At 45.0% G+C, this 25,258-nt stretch overlaps 1 protein-coding gene across 1 annotated transcript in view; it reads right to left on the bottom strand.

Annotated features, from left to right (window-relative positions):
• The window catches only part of csmd2 (CUB and Sushi multiple domains 2), a gene marked incomplete at both ends in the record, with an annotated part of 387,232 nt that overhangs the window by 51,760 nt on the left and 310,214 nt on the right, over nucleotides 1-25,258 (bottom strand). The window contains 8 exon segments of the mRNA XM_080442648.1: nucleotides 3,617-3,730; nucleotides 5,724-5,804; nucleotides 6,089-6,234; nucleotides 8,716-8,893; nucleotides 14,510-14,698; nucleotides 20,326-20,535; nucleotides 21,328-21,444; nucleotides 23,860-23,929. Of these exon segments, the coding sequence (XP_080298774.1) occupies nucleotides 3,617-3,730; nucleotides 5,724-5,804; nucleotides 6,089-6,234; nucleotides 8,716-8,893; nucleotides 14,510-14,698; nucleotides 20,326-20,535; nucleotides 21,328-21,444; nucleotides 23,860-23,929 (1,105 nt within the window).

Raw genomic sequence — 25,258 nt, 5'->3', positions numbered from 1 at the left:
AAAAGCACAAGGAAGAAAGAGAAAACAGCGGGCATCGCTGCGCAAACCCGCGTGAGTCGTGCCTGTGTGTGCTTGTACGCGTGTGTGTGTATTTCGGTTTTGAGCCAGCCTCAAAGGGAGGCAATAAAAAAGGGAATAGAGGAAAAGGGTACATGTGTTATGTAAGAACCAAAAATCTGACGCCAGTGAGGGCAGAGAAGCATCGAGGGAGAGGAGTATGTGTGTGTGTGTGTGTGTGTGTGTGTGTGTGTGTGTGTGTGTGTGTGTGTGTTTATGTGTGGGGTGGTATGGTGCTGCAAATGCGAAGAATGAAAGAGAGGCTAGCCGCTGGTGAAAGGAGCACTGCAGATCTAACCGAGACACCACTGGCTCCAGTGTAACCCAGACGTCTGCAAGCCAGTATGGGAAAGTGTGTGTGTGTGTGTGTTGTGTGGTGTGTGTGTGTGTGTGTGTGTGTGTGTGTGTGTGTGTGTGTGTGTGTGTGTGTGTGTGTGTGTGTGTGTGTGTGTGTGTGTGTGTGTGTGTGTGTGCTGTGTGTGTGTGTGTGTGCGTGCGTGTTCTTGTTCATGTGTGTGCAAGAGTATTATGTAAACGCATGCCTATTTGTATGTGTGTGCAAGTACCAAAGACTCAACAATATGGCCTAAGGGGACGTGACGGTTTCTACAGACCCGCTTTGAAGCCTGCAGTTCAGCTAATTAAAATACACCATCTTGGATTTCCGGTTGCGAATCTAACACTATTGGGTGGAAGGAGAGCGAGGGTGGGTCTTCCCTCGGTAGAACCAGTAGAAGTACTGTATGCCTTCTTTATAATTAATGTAAAAAATAAATGGGAGCACAATTTTCATTATTTCTGCATTGGCTTCATTTTCAGCGGCGGATACTTGCTGCCTTGTAGATACGGATACATGTATCATCCCGAGAGAAGACAGACTATGCACCCACTGCACACAAAATGAAGTGGAAACCGAGCTACACTTCCTAACCGTCTCTCCATTGTACCAAGACATCAGAGACACATACTTCCCACAGATTACAACCACACACGGAGATTTTGAAAACATGACCAATGACAAAAAACTCCCATATCTGCTGGGCGAAGTACAACAATGTGCAAACACAGCAGCAAGATTCGTGAGTTGCTGTGATAGGAAAAGGATATCAAACGGAACACAACCACCCTAAAGACTAATCATTGTGTATATTCCGGCACTATACCTGCACCCAGTGATCTTGGTACATAGAAATTGATCTATTGAAGATTCTGACTTTCAAATGTACATATTTTTTGTTTTGATTGTATTGCTGTATTGTTGTATTGTGCTTTCTGCTTTGGCAATGTAAACGTATGTTTTCTCATGCCAATAAAGCCCTTTGAATTGAATTGCATGCCTGTGTGTGTGTGTGTGTGTGTGTGTGTGTGTGTGTGTGTGTGTGTGTGTGTGTGTGTGTGTGTGTGTGTGTGTGTGTGTGTGTGTGTGTGTGTGTGTGTGTGTGTGTGTGTGTGTGTGTGTGTGCTTGTGTGCGTGCATGCATGTGTGTGGCTGCTAGACACGCAGGGAGGGGTGTACTTGTCAGAGCTAGAAGCAGTGATTTGATAGGTGCAGCTGCAGCCAGCATGTCCCCTGCATCTCAATGAGCTGTGCTCTTCCTCTCTTCACTGCCCTCCAACTAAGTCTTTCTCTCCATCTCTCTCTCTCTCTCTCTTCATTTCTATCTCTATCGATCTCTCCATCTTTCCGTCTCGGTCTTTCTCTGCTTGCTCTCTCCTCGCTATCTCTCTTTCTCTCCTTATTTTACTTCTGTCCCAGTCACACACACAAGCGTCCCGATCCTCCGGGCGGTATCTTTCCTCGTTTTCCGTCCTATCCCTCTCTTTTTTTCCTTTAGCGTCACTCTCAGCCTTTATCAGTTTAATCTAAGATAGCTCGCTTCCTCTCTGTTTATCTTCCACTCCTCTCCTCTCCTGGTTTCCCCTCCTCTTCTCCCCTCCTCCCCCCCCCCAGCCCATGCATTACTTTGTTCCATTGTTTTAACGCTGTTCATTATGTAACCCACACTTCACCCGTGACTGTCAAACCTGCTCTTTTTCCTCTCAATCTCTCTCTCTCTCTCTCTCTTAGCTGTACACGTCTCCTGTCTCGGCTCAGTCTCTATCCAGACTCGGTGGGTGATGGGTCATGGGCAGAGGGGAGGGCCTCAGCTGGAACCGTTGGCCCAGAGCATAAAGGTCCTTTCAGTGCTGGGGAAACGTTTAGCGGGGGCCCACACAATTACAGCCGGGATGAATTACAGCAGGGCAACACACGCGCCACACCACCCAAGACCGAGGAGGCGAGGACCGGGGCTTGGGGGGGCGGGCGGGGGGTCATATCCATTGAAAAAAGGGCTCCCTATTTCCCCTACAGCCTCCCTCTCTCGCTCTTTCTCTCTCTCTCCTGGGTGTTGTCTTCATTACGTCCTCTGTTGTCTTCCTTTGCCTGCAGAAAGTCCCCTTCCATCTCCCATTTTTGTCATCACACGGTGGGGACATTTGCATACTTTTCCTATTTAGCAAGTATAAATTCCTTTCATTCATCAGTTCTTGCCTGCTCACCCACATATGCCACACGGATGCACACCAAAGTGTGACACAAGAAAAGAATAATTACAGAGAGACAGAGTAAAAAGCAAAAGGGCAAAAACTAAAAAGACAGAGAGAGAAAGAGACAGAAACGAGAGTTCGACACACATCACATTGAGAAAAGGAGTGGATATGCACCCAGCCTCCCCAGTCAGGCATTGAGCAAACACTACAGTACATTATGACTGCGCACCGTGCCGGGGACACTGTGCTCTCAGAGGCCCTCTGGGGAGACCGGTTTTGACGGCATGCAGAGACAGCACCTCTGCAACTCTTCCCGGGCCCCCCCGGGAGCCTGGCGTCATCGTACAGAGATAGAAAGTGCCACCGAGCTGACATGCGGCTGCCTCTCCGTGACAACAGGCAGCGCGCATACCCATGGGAGCCGGTAATAAGGCAAGAGTGGAGCCGCCGCTCGAGTCTATGATTAGAGCAAAATGAAACCGGCTACCTATAACCTTGCTGGGAATAAGATAGATTCACACACACTTCCGCATTCCCTGGCAGATCAAGGCGATGTTCCACTTCTGTGGTGTAAGAATGTAGGTAAAATGTGGGTATTTTGCTTAATTTTCAAATTGTATTTATTTATTTATTTTACCTGCTCTGAAAGCTTGTTTTGGGTAATAGCTGGCTTGTATGAACACTGATGTCAGCTATGTGGCTGTTTGATCAGTTAACCACTTGAACCCCAGCATCCCTACTCTGAGGGAAACACAAGCCAAAAATAGCAGATCTACAAGCTCACAACGCATCACAATGCGGTGTGTTGTGAGCTTGCATATATGGCCTATGTTTTGACAAAGACATTTGGTGTAGAATGAAAACAGAGCATACCAAGTACAGTTGAAACTCAGGTCCGTTTTTACTAAGTATAGAGAAGTTGCGTGCACGATGTCATTAAAATAGCGTTTCCCCCATTAAAAAATAATCCCAACTACACCGCTGGGTAAATTCTTCTGATCTATTTTTCACATTAGACATGACTCACCATCACATGAGGGTGGGGGGCCCTCGAACTCCAGGTGAGTCCCCAGTCGACAGGTGAGGATGCTGTTCCCGCTCAGCTGGTAGCCTGGTAGACACCTGTAGCGCACTATGTCACCTGGAGAAAGATGACATGAGAAGGGATGGGGGGGGGGGGGGGGGCAGGGACGTTGACAAAAAGAAAAAGATAAGAGCAAGAGAGTGACGGAGTAAGATAGACGGAGATAGAGTCACAGACAATGACACAGACACAGGCGATTACAAGCAATACACACTAATCAGCACTCCATGACCTATCTATTTACTGATATGACACAGGAGAAATCATGATACATTGTACCTTATGTCTCTCTGTGAAAAAAAGACAAAGTCAGAATGTACTGCGAAAAAATAAAAATAAACCAAACCCTAATGAATCCCCGCCGCGGGCCTACACATGAAACAATATGTCAGTGTCTCTGGCTCTGTGTCGCTGAATAATCGCTAACCACGGAGGTATGCAAATAAACAGATAGGGAGGATTAATCTCCACTGTCTTTCTGCAGGGGGGGGAGGACGAGCACACCTGCCCAGAATCCCTCCAGCTCACTGATAACTCATGCTTCATCATTCATTTATATTGTTGCCCCGCAAGCCCCTGGGTAATGTAGTTTGGCTGTGAGTCAGCGTTTCCACCCTTATGGGGCTGCGTATTCAGAGTAGCAGGGAGATTGTTTCTCCCGAGAGAGCGTGTGTATCTATGCATGTTGTGTGCATGTGGCTGTTATATTTAGAATAATGGGTATAAATGGGCTATAGTAAAAGGAACACTTCACCTTTTTCAAGCGTATCTTCATTATCATTAGTATTCAATAATGCTAAATGTAGCCAGGACGGTACCATTTCTGTCCACTCACTCTGTGTCTCAAAGACTGTGGATAGTTAAAAAAACGCAGTTGCTGATGACATCATCAGTGGGATTTAAAACGTTATTTTACAACATGGCTCTTTGGAGGCGAGGCGTCTAGAACAGTGGTTCTCAAACATTTTCATGTCAAGGACCCCCAAATTGACACTTATAAGACGTGACCCCCATTTGAAAAGATATGCCAGTTTGATATGCATTAGGCTACGGACCCCCATTGAATGGCATTTCTATCTCTGGGACCCCAATTTATATTGTAAAGTCTATGTTAATTTAACTCAGAGAGTGACGGGTCCATTTGGTTCCATTTGTACACTCTCTGAGTTACAGACCCATAAGGGTCCATTTGGTTCCTAACTATCTATCTATCATTTACAGCCTGCCTCTGAGACACAGACGGATTAGACATGTTACCCTCCTACAGCTAGTATTAGCGAAGACCAATATATGGAGATACGGCTGAAAAAACATGTAGTGTTCCTTTGGGCATGTTGAGGTGAGGGTTATGGTTAGGCAATGGATGCAGTTAAAGGAAATCAATCGATGGTCCCACAAGTACAGTGACAAACCAATGTTTTGCGTGTGTGCATGTGTGTGAGAGAGAGAGGGGGAGAGAGAGAGAGAGCTTCCACTCTCTATTCTGGGAACGCAATTAATGAGAGCTGCTGAAGCCTGAACATAAACTGTCAGTCGATGTCCTGCTTAAAATGTTACGCTTCCTTGAGTCAGGCATCAACCACCATCCACCAGAAAGGAGTGTGTGTGTGAGTGTGAGTGTGAGTGTGAGAGTCTGTCTGTCTGTCTGTCTGTCTGTCTGTCTGTCTGTCTGTCTGTCTGTGTGTGTGTGTGTGTGTGTGTGTGTGTGTGTGTGTGTGTGTGTGTGTGTGTGTGTGTGCGTGCGTGCGTGTGTGTGTGTCTGTGTGTGTGTGTGTGTGTGTGTGTGTGTGTGTGTGTGTGTGTGTGTGTGTGTGTGTGTGTGTCTGTGTGTGTGTGTGTGTGTGTGTGTGTGTGTGTGTGTGTGTGTGTCTGTCTGCGTGCATGTGTCTGTGTGCGTCTATGTGTGCTACCCCCAGGACTTTTTTGTGTATCCTTTTAGCCTTAATGTCTTACTGTACCATGTGCTATTTACATTTCTGACTAACAAAGTATTCAATCAATCAATCAATCAATCAATCAAATCAGTGCAGCAGTGTGCATCTCCACTCACCAATTTTGAATTCCTTGCTCGCCATCAGGATCTCTGCGTTCGGTATGATGGGGGGAGGAAGGCAAAACTGCAGCCTGTAGGCTGTGATGGAAGGAGATCAGAATGTCAACCTGTTGTCCCTATTTTGGGCATGTTATCATAGGCTAAAATATCCAAAATGTCAGGGTTTTACTATTTTTTTTTACACAAAATAGCTAAAAATAGCAGATCTACAAGCTCACAACGTTCACATTCATGAAGCGTTGTGGGGTGGGATCTCTCATCGCTTGTAGATCTGCTAGTTTTCTATTCGCACAATGAAGTACGAGGGCTGAAGTGGTTAAAGTAATTATCAGATTCATTCATACAAATGAATGTTGACAAACCTTGGTAGTTGATGCGGAACAGCCCGCCCTTCTCTGTGTTGCTGCGGAAGCGAATCAGCACCTGATTGGACGTGCTGCTGGGCGGGTCATTGGGCTCGCCCTCGGTGAACACGCCCAGCTTTCTCGTGGTCTCCTGGGGGCCGTCCCTAAAGAGGAGGAGGATCACCAGTCAAATGCATACAGTACAACTTCACGGGAGCTAGCTGCAGTGGTGGATGGAATGGAACGATAAACATGGTAATCAGCTCTAGGAGTTGCCATGTAGAAGCCTCCAGGCTTCTACCCAATATAGCTGACCAGGAGAAACCTAGAGGACCGTCTGGCTGTGTTACAAAACCAACCAAATGAACTCGGAGCCTTCCATCAGCATAGATCCAACCTGCTCTCACTTCATCAAATCCTAAGCAATTATCCCCACTGCTCTGGGTGATTATGTTGAAATAAGGTAAAAAAAATTACAGATAAACACCCAATGACAGGTCTGGATTGCGCTGCGCCTGCTAAACGCTGTCCGGTGGGAGTGTCCCTGGAAGCTATGCCCCAGCCTTGGCAGTCCCCCGGCGTGGGCACGGCCGATTAAGCCGGCTCCCAGATTCCTGCCATAGCCATTCAGCTTAAGAACCATCTGTCTTTGGCTGTCAGACTGGGCATGGGAGATTACAAGCAGCTCTGGAAAACAGCTGGCTAGGGACCGTCTCCTCACAGCTCTCTGGCCAAGCTGCCATTACGGGGCCCATTTCCCTGGCTCAGTAGTTCAACGGATAGACACCCAGTAGTGTGCAATCCCCTCCATCTTGGCTTCTGAAGAGCTGTTGGGAAGCAGCAACACAGCGGGGCTCTTTTGGACGCATTCGAAAGAGGCTGGATGTTTAGAGAGGTGAAGAGGACAGCGTTGGCTCCTCTTAGAATTATGGGAAATGTAGTCATTGTGAATCAGCGCAACAGGAACATCTCCAAGCAGATTGGTCAACATAAGGCTGTGCATTTCACTGCCCGCAAAATATAGATGTTGCTCCAGACTGTATATGGGCTTTGGGTACGTTCCCGCCACGGGTTGCCAGGTTGGCTGACTGTCAGAATCTCCAGTCTCGCTGAGAGCTGGGACCTTCAGGGCCGTCTCAGGGAGAGAGGATGAACTGGAACTGGCAACTGTCGCGCATGTTAAATCCTGCCTTTGGTTGTGCATATGGCAGACCAAGCCATGAATTATGGAAGTGATGAAAGGACCCCCCTCCCCCCAACTGACAGGCAGTCAGGCATGAAGGAAAAACAACCACTTGACACAGTCACTGACATACAGCACGCACACACACACACACACACACACACACACACACACACACACACACACAGCTTTCCATAATAAGATTATATGCCAATGTTATCATTATTTATTTATGCACTCGGTCTCAGTGGGCGATTCCCATCCTGACACTGAAGTAAATATTGTTCTTCCACTTGAATATACCTATGTCTCATCACATTAACCACATGTCCCTATTCTGGGGTTAATGTTCGGCAAAAATAGCCAGTCTACAAGCTCACAATGCATCATATTGCGAGATCGTCTATTCCCGGGGACGAGATTTGGTGTAGCAGGAAATACTTTAGAAGTATTGGGTGGTTTACAAATGAAGCCCTAAATACTTTATATTATACAATTATTATATTATAATTATATTATACAATGAATAGTGAAAATAGTAGATCTACAATGTGACGTGTTGAGAGCTTGTAGATCTTGTAGATCTGTGAAAATGGGTACACCAGGTTGAAAGCGGTAATGGAATCGAACTGGACAACGTGCAGACGCATTGGCCGACACACAGATGAGCAGAAGAGAAGTGACTCGACTGGAATATGACAGAGAGAAAGATCGAATCAAGAGAGACACTGAGAGAAGAAGTAGAGGAAAGACGGTGGAAAATGGCCTAATAATCTGCGTCTGTCCTCTGGTACCACGATGCATGACGACGAGGGAAGAGGGACATGCCTTGGAACGAGCTATGAAAAGAACATGAGATGTGGAGCAACATAAAGAGGCCTGGGAACGAAAGGAGAAGAGGGAACGCCAACGAGAGAGCCACAGAGCGGATTAGCCAACTGGACCTTGACTCGCTCATTTGTCAAGCGAAAGAGAACAAGCGAGAGAGAGAGAGAGAACGGGGAGATAAAGGAAGAAAGATGGACGCAGGCGAGGTTGAAGAGCTGGAGTGGGAGATGCTGGGAGGGGAAAGGGATTGCGAAGAGGTGGAACGAAGGGGAGACAATGTGGAGGTGAAGATAGAGAAAAGAATGGAGGCGCAAAGGAGCAGAGGACATGGAGAAGTTTGAACGGTGCCAAAGAACAGGATTGAATGGAACGGGTTCAGACTCCCCCCCCTCAGACAGACTTGACATTTTGCTCATCAGTCATTCAAGCAAACTAAGAAACTATGAAATCCATTCTGCCCGCAAACGAAAATACATATTCATATTTTTCTTCTGTGGATTTGTAGAACTGAAAAAAAAACGAACAAAAAACATTTAGAGCACATTGTGTAAATGGAGAAGCGCTCACACGCACACGCACACACACACACACACACACGCACACACACACACACACACACGCGACCAAGCCTTACCATACGGTGATGAAGTCATGGGGCCCGTGGACCTGCAGCAGGGTGAAGTTGAGTTTGATACCCAGGCCAGGGGCCACGGTGATCAGCCAGGAGCAGTCGGCCGAGCCGGGATACTCCTCTGGATACCCCGGGGAGAAGATGGTCCCGTTATCTGACGTGATGTTCGTACCGCAAGGTACTGATGATGGAGGGAAGGAGGAGAGGGAGGGAGGCAGAGAGAGAATATAACCATCAGTACAATACTGGTTATGAATAAAATTTAACAAATACAGGAGGAATTGGTGAAAAGGGGGGGGGAATCTCATGCCCCCCCTGTCTTTTCTCGTTTCTTTCTTCTTTTTCCCCCTCACTCCTCCTCTCTCCCCTCCAGTGCCTGGGTGTTTGTCTGCGCTACAGATTATCCAATGAAGCCTGTTAGCGAGCGAGGTCTTGGATGGGGTGTTTTGTGAAGATAAGGCCTCACCCTGTCCTACTGGAGGAGAGAGAGGAGGGAAGGAGCTGAGGAGCGAGGAGACCAGGGGTTATAGTGCTGCCTGCCTGGGATTGTGGTGTGTGTGTGAGTGTGAGTGTGTGTGTGCGCGCGAGCGCATGTGTGTCAGCAGTCTCTGTCTTTTCGCATTCATGCATGTCTACCAGTGTGTGTTTGTGTATCGGGGCGACAAGAGGGGTGAGGAAAGGGCCTTCCGTCAGATGCAACCATCAAAAGTCCTCAGAGCTCCTCCTCACATAGCTCCCATGTGGCCTCCTCTCTATCTGGGCTGCATCGTATTTTGCGCGTCTCTCTTACTGACTGGACGAACCCGATGACCCCGGATAAGAGAGAAAAGAAAAGAAAAGAAAAAAAGGGAAAAAAATAAGAAAGAAAACTGCAGGAACATTCACAGATAAGGACAGTGATGCTGAGATAAGAGCACGGAAACCATGCACACGCACACGCACGCGCACGCGCACGCACCCTCACCCACACACACACACACACACACATGCGCACGGCACACGCGCACACAGCATAGCACAGCACAGTGAGATCCACCCTAGATCTTTATGCTCAGTAATTGCATGTATATTTTAAAACATCCTAAGGAGCTTTGGAGTTTCAGACCGAACATTAATGATTGTGAAGGTCTTCCTAACATTCCCCCTGGTGCCTCTGGTAGAAAGTAGAAACCCCCACACCCTGTGCTTGGGTGGGCAGGGAGCCAGGGAGTGGTTGTAATCTCTGCACTGAGCAGCAGGTGTATCTGTGAAAACCCTGACGGGGCATTCACTTTAACAGCACACGCCATGGGACGGATATGGCTTTAAGATTACCCTCGCTCCCAAAGCATAGATTACACGATTTAACTCACTCTCCTTCACCGCATGCATTTGTGGGTGGTTTGTGTGTGCATTTGTGTGAGTGTGTGTGAGTGTGAGTGTGAGTGTGTGTGTGTGCGCGCGTGGCATTTTCTGTATTTTTGGAGTGTATTATTGTGTTTTTTTCTCCCCTGTTTTTGAGTCTATGTATTAGTCTGCGTGTGTGTATGTGTGCGTGCTTGCGTGTGTGTGTTTTTGTGTGTGTGTTTATTTACCTGCTTGTGTGTTAGGCCTGTGTTTGAGAGAGGCCACTACCGCTGCCTCACCTGTTAAATGAGCTATTGATCGGACCCATTGATTAAAGCCTAGATGCGCTGTAGAGGTGCACGACGCGCTGACGCCATTGATTGGCAAACCGTGGCTTATGTGTGTGTGTGTGTGTGTGTGTGTGTGTGCGTGTGCGTGTGCGTGTGCGTGTGTGTGTGTGAAAGACTACACATGCAGGCATGTGTGTGTGTGCATGTGTTCTGGAGCAAACACAGTTACAGTGCATCTGTTTGTGTGCTGCTCACACATGGGTGATTGTGTGTGTGCCTTTGTGTTTGTTTGTGTGTATGTCTACGCAATGCAAAATTTGTTCAAGTTAACGGCATGCTTGTGCATGTGGGAGAGACTTCATGAACTTAACAAACATAAGTATACATTAAACACTTAAACCCTATACTTTGTTGTACAGTCTGTCAGATGGGGAACAATATCAATCTATGAGCTCACAACGTGAGTTCAGTCAGACACTTTCATTTAGGGTGAACCATTTATTGCAATGATATTGCATTCAGTTTGGCGATGAGACACTGCTCCTGTGATAGATAAACTACAGATTATTTGCTCAAGCATGACACAGAATCTAAAATCACTAACTCCCCTGAAGCAGAGCCTGTACATACAACTCTGTAATACAAAGTTATTGCATGAACATAACATTGAACCCTTCAAGGGCATAAGTTAAAGGTGCAATAAGTGATTTTCTTTTGTTGAAATAAGTGTTAAATAGCTCTATATTCTGATAGTAATCATTGCTATAGAGTGCTTGTTCAGTAATAGGGGACTACACTTCTCTCAAGGTATTTAGTAAACAGAACATGCATTTTCAGTTCGGGATACCCATTTTATCCAATCAGGAGAGAGAACACGATGACAGCTAAAATTGGAACTGGAACACTATAATCTCTCTATCTCCTGAATTGGTGACCGACCTGAAAATGTATTTTCTGTTTAGTTTTGAGGAAAAATGCTGCTATTTGTCTCAAAAAGCTTTATACCCTGAATATATAACATGTATATAACGACGCAATGTGACATACTGTAGCTCTGTTTACACAATGCTGTACCCCCTCTAACTGTATATACTTCCCCCATTTTCAACTGTTTCTATTATATTTTGACACTTGCTTTGGCAACGTAAACGTATGTTTCCTCATCCCAATAAAGCTCCTTTGAATTGAGATTGATTGAGCTGAGCGTGGAGAACCGCCCGCCCGCCGCGCCTGCCTGAGCTATCGCGATGCTCAATCCCGTTGATCTGCTTTTGATGAATGCTTGCCTATCTTTTATGAATGTTGCCAAATGTTATGTGTCGTGCCGAGAAACAGACGCCGGGTTTCATGTGGTTAAAAATCATCGAGGATGACACAATAAAGTCACAGATTTATTTCCATTGTGGCAGAGAGACCTGGAGGCAGAACAGTCTGACTGGGGCCCACATAAATCGCACGGGCCTTGTAAAACAAACATCAATTTGCAGACAGTGAATGGAGGAGTCTGGCATAGGATTCTCTATGGACAGAACACGACAAAGGTTAGAGGGGTGGGGGGGTGGTGGCCGATAACATGGAGACAGGCAGCTGAGTGAAAGCAAGGGGACGAGGATCGATCCCAGAGTCTCACACCCGCAAGGGGAAATCTATGCAAGGGCTAGAGCGATACTTAGAGAGAGAGCAAGAGAGGGGGGGGGGGTGAGAGATAGAGGGCACAGTGTACTATACTGTACCGGGCCTAGTGCAGGTGTTAAAACACAGTCAGCTGTCACCTGATGTATTGACCTTGTAGACGCTGAGCCCTATAGCTACGAAAACACCACTGAAAGCATGAGGCTTGAAAAGAGATGGCAGCAGGCATCGTTCAAAGAAAAGAAAGCTTCCGCCATATAGTACATAAACAGACCATTTTCCTGTTAATGGCTTCATTTTTAGATATAGCTTTTGCTTAAATTTGCCAAAGATCATTAAAATGTTACTGAACTTACTGTGACAAAACAAAATGTGAGACGCCAGAAGGGAAAAAGTTAAAATATGGAGATAAGAGGTTTCTGCCCGACAGCAACGATATGAAGTGCTTGGGAAAAATAGGTGAAACATGATTTCTGACCTGTCACCCCCCTTCCTTACAACTGACATGTCAGTCTGTCACTGCGACAGTGGAGTGTCTCTACAGGTGTGTTTATCCCGTTAAGGACTCCACTCCCTGCCGCCTCGCCCCCCCGTCTCCGTCACCTACTGTATCACTTCCTCACACCATGTTGCTGCATTAAAGCCAATTCAATTACACTCACAGCCAGTAGCGGCGGGCTGTCTTCTCCTGCTCACGTCAGACAGCCAACACACGGCGCGCGCGCGCACAGAGAGAGGAGCACGCACCCGCTCTAAACATGCCAAGTAGACACGCACATAGATACCTGTGTGTATGTACTGTATACTGTACACATGAATCCACACAGTACACACACACACACAGTACACACACACACACACACACACACACACACACACACACACACACACACACACACACACACACACACACACACACACACACACACACACACACACACACACACACACACACACACACACACACACACACACACACACACACACACACACACACACACACGTTCTATGTGGGACTCACTCACTGTTGTCTGGTGTGATTCGCTGGCTATCTTTGCAGCCGCAAGGTTCACACTAATGTAGAAAAGGGCACAAGGCTTTAACAGGCCTTAACACACTGAATAGGTGTAAGAGATTGTTATCCATCCACTCTCACTGCTCCCCCTCCTCCCCCCCTTCTCTCTTCCAACATCTATCTCCTCGCTCATGCATTCAAAGGCCAGACTCATGGCCATCGCCTCTGGGGCTCTATGTAATTTTACTGTCTTATTGAATAATTGACAGCTGGAGCGTGAGAATCTAGGTCAAGGACAAGGCACGGTGGAGAAAGCACCCATTAGGGTTTTTTCTTAATCTTTTCTTTTCCTATTCACTAGACCCCCCCACCACTGCCACCGCCCTCTTCCTCTCCACATCTCCTTGACGCAGTATCGATTGGAAGAGAGCGAAGAACACTTTGCTTCTGTAATGGAGAATGAGAATTCCGTTTAATCTGAATTATTCATAATGGTTAATCGCTATACACCCACGGCCACCACTCTCAACGTGGTGATGTAACAGGAAGTGATTTTATATTGTTTGTGTGTGTGTGTGTGTGTGTGTGTGTGTGTGTGTGTGTGTGTTTATCTGTGTTCATTGTTTTAAAGGGTCTACACCATGAATTTAATTTTTTTTTGTTTTTTTGTATTTTTTGGGCTCCCCAGTGTCTCTTGTACCCCAAAAAATATTTTTTTTTAACATTCAGTCATTCATTCTCATTTCAGAGATTTTCAGAATGGGCGTGTCTGAACAGGCCATTTCAGAATGGCAATGCAAGTGACATCACTTGCATTGCCATTGCATTGATGCTGGCCAGACAGAATTGCTCAGTAGCCCCCCCCTGCCCAAGAGGACGTTTTGGTATTGCAGCTGAAAGTGCTGTATAAGCCAGAGACAATTGACTTGGGATGAGTATATCTGAGTGATGATTTAGGCTCAAACCTTTTGAAAAAGGTTTGAGGGACATACACCATATGATATTAAATATCAAAAAAAATAAAAATAATTCATGGTGTAGATCCTTTAATGTTTCTGTTTATGGGAGAAAGCCTTGCGTGTTAAGTTAATATGTTACTGAATGTTTAAAACGTATGCATCATTTGGAGTTAAAAGTCATATAGTGTAACTTGTTCAATTAAACAAAAGTTATTTTTTATATAATCTTTCACTGTTGTTGCTTTTATTCTTCTTCCCACAATAACCATTCCACATAAATGTTTTTTGACAACTTCTCTAAACATTCGTTTTAGTCGCAATAGTCTGCCCAACACACTGAAAAAAAATTATGCAGGCATCGGAAATGTATTTATTTATCTATTTTAAAGCTATCGCATGCTATGCTATAGCCTAGGACGCTGCAGCATTCGTTCTGGAGCAGTACGTCCGGGAGTTTTATTTCAAACTGAACTCTGGGAATCACAGTTCAAAACCGAGAAAGCAGCTACCGGAGGTGTCACCAAAAAAATAAATACTAAAATGGAGGTTACACAGAGCTGTTCACTGTCCAGTACCTTCGCAGTGAGGAAAGGGATGGTCCCAGTTGCGGACGGTGCCGTGCTCGCAGGTGAGAATGGAGCGTCCCATGAGTTGATACCCGGGGAGACATTCAAAGGAGATGGACTGACCAACGTTGTAGCCCGCACCGACAACCACCCCATAACGGAAAGGCTCTGGGTCTGGACACTCCTGAAGCTCGTAGGCTGTGGTAGAGAGAGAGAGAGAGAGAGTGAGAGAGAAATAAGAATATAAACTAAGTACAAAAACAGTGATAACATTGGCCTTCACAGATAAAACTCCAATTATTTCTTCATTTATGTTGTGCATAATTGCAAACTTAGCTGCAGTTGACTATTAAATAGCTGAGATCATGGGCTTAGATTAGAATCATGAGCAACAGATCTGCATGCAAAACAGGGGGCACGCAGAGAGAGAGAGAGAGAGAGAGAGAGAGAGAGAGAGAGAGAGAGAGAGAGAGAGAGAGAGACAGTCAGGGTACGCTTTTAATGACTCTGCCGAACTGCCTCGCTTTTGGAGCCAATTTGTGGCGTGTGCTAACTGTGAAACGTAGCGGCAGCGTAATCAGGGCCGCCTTGAGGCATAAGCGAACTAAGCATCCGCTTAGGGCCCTGTGGCCATCGGGGGGGGGGGGGGGGGGGCCCAAGTTATCTTACTCAATTTAGATGCATACTGTATGTGCATGTAAAGTGGCAAGAAAAAGAAATAAATACATAGGTGACTTGTCTGATTCTGATTCAGCACATTAGTTAGGCACTGGTGAGGTTTACCTGCCCGACTAGTTTTAATATACATGAAAATATCAAATTCAACCTGAGGGGAAAGGGAAAAAAAAGAAAAAACATCTGGCAGCAAGGTAATTTTCTAAGATCTAACTTTCTAAGTTATCTATCCAAAATGTGTCTCCTTTCTTCTTCATCTAAATGCCTTCCAAATTCTGAAATATGAAACAAGAAAACAGCACAGCGCTGTTGCATATTCAGAAGTGGCATTCGACATTTACAGCACGCCAAAGCTTTAGAATTGACTTTCAACTAAAAAAACAACAGCTGCTTACTGTATTAACTGTACACGAGCAACCAGAGTGCCTGCTTGACTCTGGTAAGTAGAACACTGTTGTGTTTTGAGATCTGAATGTTATGTTTTGAAAGTTATGTTTAGTCAGAGGGGAGTAAAAGGCTATCTTGAATGAGTTGTTGTCTCCGCCAGGCCGAAAGGCAAAGTCCGTTTGTGTGTCCGTGTGTCCGTGTGTCCGTCCGTCCATCTGTCTGTGAACAGCTAATCTCAGGCAAAACCCTTTTACTCCTACAGATTTTATCCAAACATCATGCAAATCGGTACACAGTATCTCTATAGTCATGTGATCAACACGGATCTGTCCGATTGTCCATATTCCATCCTCATTGGCTAAGGTTGGCTTCCAAAATTTGCAGGATTGGTCCGTTTTGAACAAAATGCCTCAAATCATGAACGCAGCTTGCGCTTTCCGTGCAATTTCACACGCAAATTCCCATTAGGCCGAGGAAGAAATGCCAGCCTTTTCACATTGGCCTGTTATAGCGCCACCAGCAGGTCTAATTTAGCAAAACACATTTTTGGAACAAAATGCCTCAAATCATGAATGCAAGGTCCGATTGCCGTGAAAGGCCTAAGAATAAATGGCACCCTTTTCACATTGGCCTATTATAGCGCCACCAGGAGGCCACAATAACCTACCTAACCTGGCGGAGACCTGTGCTCCGAGGAGCACTTTTTCTAGTTGTGACTGTATCTCTACTACCATAGGCTATGTTTATCTGGCAGCTGGCGCTATGGAGAGATGCATGGAAACATACACATTCAGTATCTTGTATATTAACCTGCTGAATATAAAAGATAAGTACTAAACTGTCAACTTTTGCCACCTTGTATTTGCTGGAATTAATGGCAAAAGTTTAATAGAAATGAAAAGGGTCTAAATAAGGAATATCTCTCTCTCTCTCAGTCTCTGTCTCTGTTTCTCTCTCTGTGCTGGTTGAGAGAAAGCTCGGGGGCAAATCAAATTCTGCTTACGGCCCCAAAAAGGCTTGGGCCGGCCCTGAGCTTAATGCAGTGCGCAAGCAAATACATCAATTAGATGTTCCAGTGGCAGGTGTGTGTCGGCAGATAACAAGGTCAGCGTTGAGTTGGATGACTGTCTGAAATAGGAATCGACTGTTTCTATATTCAGTGTGGCTCTGTCAATGCGGCGGTATGCATGTATACAGTACCTACCTACCGTATACACGTACAAACAGTATTATAGGTAGGCAAGTACTTGCCTACAGTACTGCACATACTGTAGTGTATGTATGTATGTATGTATGTATATATGTATGTACTGTATGTATTAACCCTTTAAGACCGGGAACGCATCTGTGTCATTTTAGATTTCTTTAGTTATTCAAAAATAGCAGATATACAAGCTCATAGCGCGGCACCGAGTGCCGCGCTATGAGCGTGTAGATCTGCTATTTTTGAAAAATCGTGAACATTTGTACAAATCTTTGCTTACAAATGTCTTCTAAATCCTTAACAGTTCTTTTGAAAAAAAAACTATGTTGCTATAATATCAGTGGTTCTCAAACTTTTTTCATGTCACGGACCCCCAAAATTATATGTATTTGGCCGCGGACCCCCATCTCAAAATATGCTCTTCCAGGGACCCCCCAGAAGCAAATATTTTAGTTACAAATTTTCACTATATATTCAAAGATTTTAAGAAAAAAAATCACGATTTTCAAAAATAGCAGATCTACAAGCTTATAGCGCGGCACTCGGTGCCGCGCTATGAGCTTGTAGATCTGCTATTTTTGAATAGCCAAAGAAATCAAAAAATGACACACAGATGCGTTTCCGGTCTTAATGGGTTAATGTATGTATGTATGTACTGTAGGTAGGTACTGTAGGTAGGGCAGGTAGATAGGTCGGTACAAAATACCTGCTGCCACCTGCTGTTTTTTTGGATTCTCATCATTGTTGGCATGAAATGTGGGCTTCTACGCAACACTGTCGTGGAGCAAGAATTAATTTCTCTGGATGTGTGAATACTGCTCAGTCAGACATCAGTAGTGTGATACCAGGGGCTTCCTGCCTCCTCAACTCACATCGCCATGTTCTCTCTTTTTTGGCAGATCTCTCTCTCTCTCTCTCACTCACTCTCATCAGCAGCACTCCTGATCTCTACCCCCACCCACCCGTCCTATCTATTACTGTCTGTTACCATCAAGCTACGGGGGTGTTCTTGGAGAAACTTTTTGTACCAAACACAAATTGTGCCAGGGGCGGGCTTGAGCGTTTGGCACAGTCATCAGAAGCAGAGTGGGTAAATTATTCTCCAGCCCCTATTTCTTTTTTTTCTTTTTTTTCTCCCCAACTGGATACAAAAGCAGAGCAGGCACTGAGCCTTGAAGGGATGGGATATAAATATGACTTAAGAAATTGATTTCTATGGATCACAGCATCCCTTTGTGCAAGATAAGTCAAGCAAACACTGCAAAGGGGGAGGGGAGGGGGGATCTCCAAATATAATGCTTGATTTATATGCTAATGTACACCTAATTATTATGTGAATGCACGCCGCTACCCTCTGATCCGGCGGCTCGTTTGTTGAATACGAGTAATAATAAATAGAAAATAATAATACAAAAAATAAATAAACTGGAGCGGCTTTCTGAGCCTGTTGCATTAGACAAGGGAGGCCCTTCCTCCTCGCAGGCAGCAGGAAAACACCACAGTGGTAAACAACCCCTCAGACTGTAGGCATGTGGCGGTGAAATCTCCATAGCGACCAACTCTTGTTGTGCGCGAAAGTTTATATAACAATGGCGTTTCCTGCCTCTGCATGTGGATTTGGTTTGCGTGTACATTTTTGATTATTTTCCCCGTTTGTATGCTGTGTTTTTTTCTTTTCGTCTTAGCTCTCCTGCTCTACCCTACCTCTATACTCTCTCTTCTTGCAAAAAAAATACAAATTATGGAGTGCTCTTGAAAAAAAAAACAATTTCACCAACTTCTTTGCACCTGTAAACCTGTAAACCTGTGACGTGACAATAATGATGCTTAAATGCTAGGTAATTCAGTAATGCTATGGGCTTGAAAGTCCAGCCTACAGCAAAGTGGCACAATTAAGGTGTAATTAAACTAACAGGCGATTAAAAATGCATTATTCCTCGCGACAATGAATTACCAATGGGCTTCCATGAGTCATGATTAATCCCCTTTCAGTCTCTCAGTCGTTCCCGGATTGCTGCAGTTCAGGAAAATACCTCTCATTATGGCGCATTCACCATTCATTCACTGTCCCCGCCACCAAATCAAATGTAATCACTCTGCTTACTGAGACGCCACAGCAGCCAGTGAGTGCTTTTCATAATGATCAGACACGCTGTACTGGAAGTACTAAGCAGCAGTGTTGATTCCGTCGACTAAAACTGTGACGAAAAATATTCGTCGGACCTTACCTTTTTTCACTGACGAAAACTAAATAAAAACTAAATAAAAACTAAAGCTATGATGACTAAAACTAAGACTAAATATATATTTTTTTTTGGATAAAAAAATTTAACTAGACTAAAATGTTAGTGACCCGTTGCTTTACGACCTCAGATCAGACGAGACGACCCGCTGAATTTAAGCATATTACTAAGCGGAGGAAAAGAAACAAGAGAAGAGATCCAGTAGAACTAAAAGACAAGTCATTTTATGTTTGGTTGCACTCGGGTGTTGCGCTCTGAAAATAGCCGATCTACAAGCTCACGACGCGTCGCGCTGCGACGCGTCGTGAGCTTGTAGATCGGCTATTTTCAGCATGCAACCAAGTGTAAAATCAGCCATTACGACGCCATCAAGGCACCGCCTAAATACATTTTGGTCGACAAAATCAACTGTAGATTTAGTCGCCAAAAAACTAGACAAAAACTAAAACATTTCAGGTAACTAAAATATGACTAAAACTAAATGGAATTTTATTCAAAAAACGAAATCAAAATTTGCTGTCAGCAGAAGGCTCTGGTCAACTTTTGCTTTACCGTACGGGACGGGTGAATCCTTCAGCATATCAAGGCATCATCAATACAAATCTGCGATACATTCTCCTAATTATCTACATGTAGGTGTGTTTTTCCACTTTTTTCATGTTTGAATCGTATTCAAAAAGATGACGCAGTCACACACGCCTTGCCGTGTGAATGTTAATTGGAAACCAACGTTTCCAACATCTTCAAAGATGTGCTCAGGACAGCTGCCAACACCAATTTTCATCTCATTTACTTGTCCCATCTGTCTATTGTTATTTTTTTTTCCTTAGAATCCATGGCAGTGGTTCCAAAACGGTGTGCTAAGGCGATGTGCCATGAGAGACAAGTCCAGGTGTGCTTTGGGATTTTGTATATCAGTACTTTCGCATACATTTCCAAATACAGCGTCAAATTCTATACCCAAAAAATATATATTTCAACCACTTCAAACTTCCCTATTTTGAGCATGTTATGGGTGAAAATGTCATTATTATTATTAAACTATTTTTATATTAATACGGTGTGCCTTGAGATTTTGACTTGTCCATTGCTGTGGGCAAGTCCTTGGGCACAAAAGTTTGAAAACCAACGATCTACAGGATGGTATTTCCATTCATAGAAACCCCTAGCCTGGCATTGGCCCGACTGATAACGTGGATTCACTCACAAGTTCCTCCTCCACGGTATGAGGAACTTGTGAGTGAATCCACGTTATCAGTCGGGCCAATGCCAGGCTAAGAAACCCCTCCCCCCCTTCCCCTCGGCTGGTCTCTTACCCTGGTACTCAAACCTAAAGCCCGGTTTGTTCTGTGAGTGGTCGCTGTGGAAATAGACGGTGGTCTCGTGTGATGTGGTGAGCAGGGAGGAGGGGACGTCCGGTCCGCTGAATCGGCCGATGACAGTGCTGGTTTCCAGGGGTCCGTTGCGTATCTCCAGGAAGTCGTGGTTGGCCTCCGTGGAGAAGTTAAGGAACTGAACATGGGCTCCTGGGAATGACAAAATGACCTACGTGAACTCTACTGTCACTATTCTGGGAATATCATGATAGCGAACCTTTGCCGAAAATAGCAGATCCACAAGCTCTCAGCGAAACCCCAAGCAACAAAGTATAGGTTTTAGTGGTTAAATAATAAAATATAAATTTCAAGTGATTTATCTGCTACAATACAACATTGTTTCTCAAAGTGGGGTCCGGGGACCCCCAGGGGTCCTTGAGGGAGTTCCAGGGGGTCCCCAGCTAAATTTAGTTAGGAACCAAATGGACCCTTATGGGTCTGTAACTCTGAGAGGGTACAAATGGAACCAAATGGACCCCAACGGGTCCATTTGGTTCCATTTGTACACTCTCAAGAGTTAAATTAACGTTGATTTTACAATATAAATTGGGGTCCCAGAGATAGAAATGCCATTAAATGGGGGTCTGTATAGCCTAATGCATGTCAAACTGGGGGCTAGAGTCGTAAAAATCTTCTCTTATGGGGGTCCTTGGCATATCTTTTCAAATGGGGGTCCACGGGCTAATAAGTGTCAATTTGGGGGTCCTCGACATTAAAAAGTTTGAGAACCACTGCAATACAAAATGGGTCAGTGACCTCAACCATGACATTTACCTATACGCACGTCTCGGCTGTGCAGCGGTCATTACTACAACTAACCCCCCAGCGCCGGCCCGTCGTTTGTCCACCTAACACTACAAGTTGTACATTAAGGTGGTGGAAAGCGTGCGGAAGTGCCACAGAGCAGCATGTTGTACCGAGGCTCCCATGCATTTCTCTCACCATAACCAACTGGCAGGTAGATCCTCCAGGTGCAGTCGCTGTTGCTAGGGTAGTTGCCAGGGAAACCGGGGCTGAGTATCATCCCTTCCATTTCCTCCCGGATTCCACCACATTGAGCTAGCACAGGATCAGACAGGATGTACCATTAACCTACTGGTGGGTTAACATAATGCTTAAACATAAACACATGCAAATAAGAAAAAGAAGGACATTTCATTTTTTTTAATGATATCCAACAAGTGATTTCCATTTTATTTGATTTCTTTTTTTAATTAAATCCAGCAGGTAATTTCCTATTTTAATTAAATCCAGCAGGTGAATTCCTATTTCTAAGGAACTTTAGCAGGTAATTCCCTTTTTCCTGTGGCAGGAACTGCTACCCAGAGTAATACATCAAGTGTTTTGACAGAGATTATTTTTGTACTTTTTATTTTTCTCTTTCTGTGAATTAATTCATTAAACACAATTGACCTGACGCCTACGTAGCCTACATTGTTGTTGGTCTCAGTTGCATTGCCATATCTACCTAAATTACAGTAATGCCCACATTATTGTGCTCTGTATAAACGTTAAAGATGAGTTCATTAACCTCTTAGAAAGGTGACAACGTTTAAAACACCTCTGACCTAGTTATTGAAAACTCTTCATCTACAGTAGGAAAAAGCAAGAAAAGGAGGAGAAAAAAAACCTGGAAGGTATAGTTGTAGTCTCAACTGACAGTTCAGGAGCCGGCATTTCATAAAATAGGTCAGTTTCACCTCTTCTAAAGTATCAAAGGGGTTGGGAGCACTTTGGAAGCAGCCTCATATCTCAGCCCACCACCCTCTCCCCTCTCTGCCTGCTTCCCCTTTCATCTTAAACCTCTGATGGATTTAACTGGTTCCTCAAGTGGAACAGTGGAACAAGACTCAAACAGAGTCATGGACAGGGTTTGATAAAGTGAACGAGAGGGCGGTGGGGGCGGGCAGGCGGGCAAGATAATAGAACGAGGAAGGATACAAGGAGAGCGAGGAAGATAGAGAGCGCTCCCGAGACAACAAAATTAACCTGACGAGTGGAAGGATACTGCTGAGTCAGGTAAATAAAGACAAGAGAGAATGAGCGTGAGAGAAACAAGTGCACGGTGGAAGAGGAGGTAAATGGGACAAACGGCCTACATAACTCAAAAGGCGGGCAGAGCGGAGCGGCTGTTACCACAGTGTTCCTGTAAGGAATAAAGCGAGGGGGTTAAGTGTTAGCCTGTGCCAGCAGAAAAAACGCCGGGGGTAATCAGGAAACTGCTGATGCCTGTAAACGCGATGAATCTTCAACCCTCCCTACTTTAACCAATCGTGGCCTGAGATGGAACTAATTAGGCAGTAGTAGGTCGTTCCGATAAGTGGAACACGTTTGTCAAGGCGCTCTCACGAGCGCTGAGGCAGGCGAGCGCCGAATAAGCACCAGATGAAGCGAGCCTTGAGCGCTCTGTGCCTCCGAGTTTGGCTTTGGAAGAGCATATATATATATAGAGCTAGCAAAGCCACATGAAGCATTTCACAAGAGCGCAAAGATGTTTATCGGGCAGAAACCTTGTATCATTCTCCATATTTCAACTTTCTATGTTTTTCGTCGTACAAGAGTGTCGCACAAAAAATTGTGAAAATAGCCTATCTAAAGGCTCACAACATGATGAACTGTGAGCTTGTAGATCTTGAACAATTTTGAAACTGAAAGTGTATAAGTCTGTCTGAGAGTTGTATAAATATTTAACCAATGAAAAGTATTAACACAAACTTGAGACTAAATGATGACTTCATTGAATGCATTTCCTGAAAAGCAGCGATTTTGGACATACAAGGTTTCAACCCATCAGCGCCGAAAATAAACTTAAAAAGCTAGCAAAGCCACATGAAACGTTTCATAAGAGCGCAAGACGTTTCGCACACGGATATATATACCACGCACACCTCTCTTCGCCTGCCTCCCAGCGACGCGTAGCATCTGCCGCGCTGTTTATCTATCCATCATCTGACGAGTAGTGAAGGAGTGAAGAGGAGGAACGTGCGGAAACATATTAACCCACCCTTTTCGGGGGGGGGGGGAGGAGGGGGGGGGGTAAAAATGTATCGCCGTATGTGGAAAATCAATTGCTGCCGCTATTCAAAAGGCAAGCGGTGTGGGTGGGTTGGCAAGCGGCGCGGCGTGCCCACAGGGACCTTGGCCTGAGACGCTTGTATAATGTGTGGAATAATCAGCTGTCACCGCTACAGGCCTGTTACCTTGGGCGTGGGTGGCAGGCAAGATCCCGACGGAAGAGAAGAGAGAAACGCGACGGAGGAGAGAGCGGAGAGGTAGGGAGGGAGAGGATGAAGAGAGGGAGGGGGAGGGAGATAAGGAGGGACAGGTAGGGCAGAAGGAAAGGGGAAAATAGGGAGGAGGAAATGGAAATAAAGAAGAGCGAGAGGGAGAGAGAGAGAGAGAGAGAGAGAGAGAAAGAAAGAAAAAAACGTTGAGATAGAAAGAGTGAGAGAAAAGAGGTAGGGATTTCTTTACCTATGCAGAGAGGAGGTGGATAGTTCCATCGGCGTACGGTTCCCGGCATACAGGATATGTGAGAGTTCCCCTGCAAGGCATGTGCACACACACACACACGCGCGCGCACGCACACACACACACACACACACACACACACACACACACACACACACACACACACACACACACACACACACACACACACACACACACACACACACACACACACACACACACACACACACACACACACACACACACACACACACACACACACACACACACACACACACACACACACACACACACACAAAGAACAAGAAGACCAATGCACAAAAAGAGAACAGGAAATCAGTTAATTTGCTCCCTTCCTTGTCACTCATCTGTCGCCTCTTTGAAGCTCCCCATCCTTTCCCCCTCTCTCTCCCCCCCCTCTCTCTCCCCCCGTCTCTCTCTCTCTCTCTCTCTCTCTCTCTGCCACACTCTGTTGCTGAGCCAAACACAGTAAAATCCTAAGTCTCAATTTGAATCCATTTGTACACGCTCACAGTTCAATTAACACCGAGGATTGTTACAGTGCATGTGAAGTGAGAACAATGCAGCAGAGGCATCACAACGATATCAAATGATCACACACACAGAGAGAGGGGGCGAATGTCATCTCTGATGCAGATTGATCATTGTGCTACTAGCAAAAAAGAAACCCTCTCAGATGGGTTTCCAGCCTAATACAACTCACAGATAATTAAAAAAAAAGAGAGATCTCAGATGTTGGGACATTTTTTCTCAATTTAGTCGTTATGCCCCAATTCTGAATGTTCCCCCCACATGACCCCAACAGTTGGTCATGTTCGAGGGTATAGACAGTCTCCTCTGCACCAAAAGGAGTCGTAATCTTTTTCTGGGCATGCCATAAGCAGGCGATCATTCGGTGAAAACATTGGACAGTCCGAGAAAATAGCTGATCTACAAGCTCAAAACACAGTGCCTCGAGTTGCGAAGCGCTGTGAGCTTGTGGATGAGCTATTTTCTGATTTTCTGAGATGTGGCGTAGAGGGAAGAAAAGATTCATATTACTGTATAAGATTTTTAGGCTTTGTGGAACTGAAGGTGTGCAATATGATGAATGGAACATACACAAGTCAAACGAAAAGTCAGTTAAAGCAGATGTATACAATATTTTAACTGATGAACAAGTCTAAAGTACTAACTACTAATTAGCATAGGTGTAAGTAACATGGCACACAAGAATTCCAACACGGAATAAACAAGGAGGTGCTAGATTAGGTGTGTGTGTGTGTGTTGTGTTGATTAAAGTACACTTTCAATAAATAATGACGAAGTCCAAAGATGAATCTTGTATGCTGAGATAATGTAATCACAGCAAGGTACTGATTTGTATCTTTATATGATATAT

This window comes from Gymnoscopelus braueri (assembly GCF_963280865.1).
Source record: "Gymnoscopelus braueri genome assembly, chromosome: 11".
Lineage (NCBI taxonomy): Eukaryota > Metazoa > Chordata > Actinopteri > Myctophiformes > Myctophidae > Gymnoscopelus > Gymnoscopelus braueri.
Note: the sequence above shows the minus strand (reverse complement) of the source record. Positions and strands in the feature narration are given on the sequence as shown.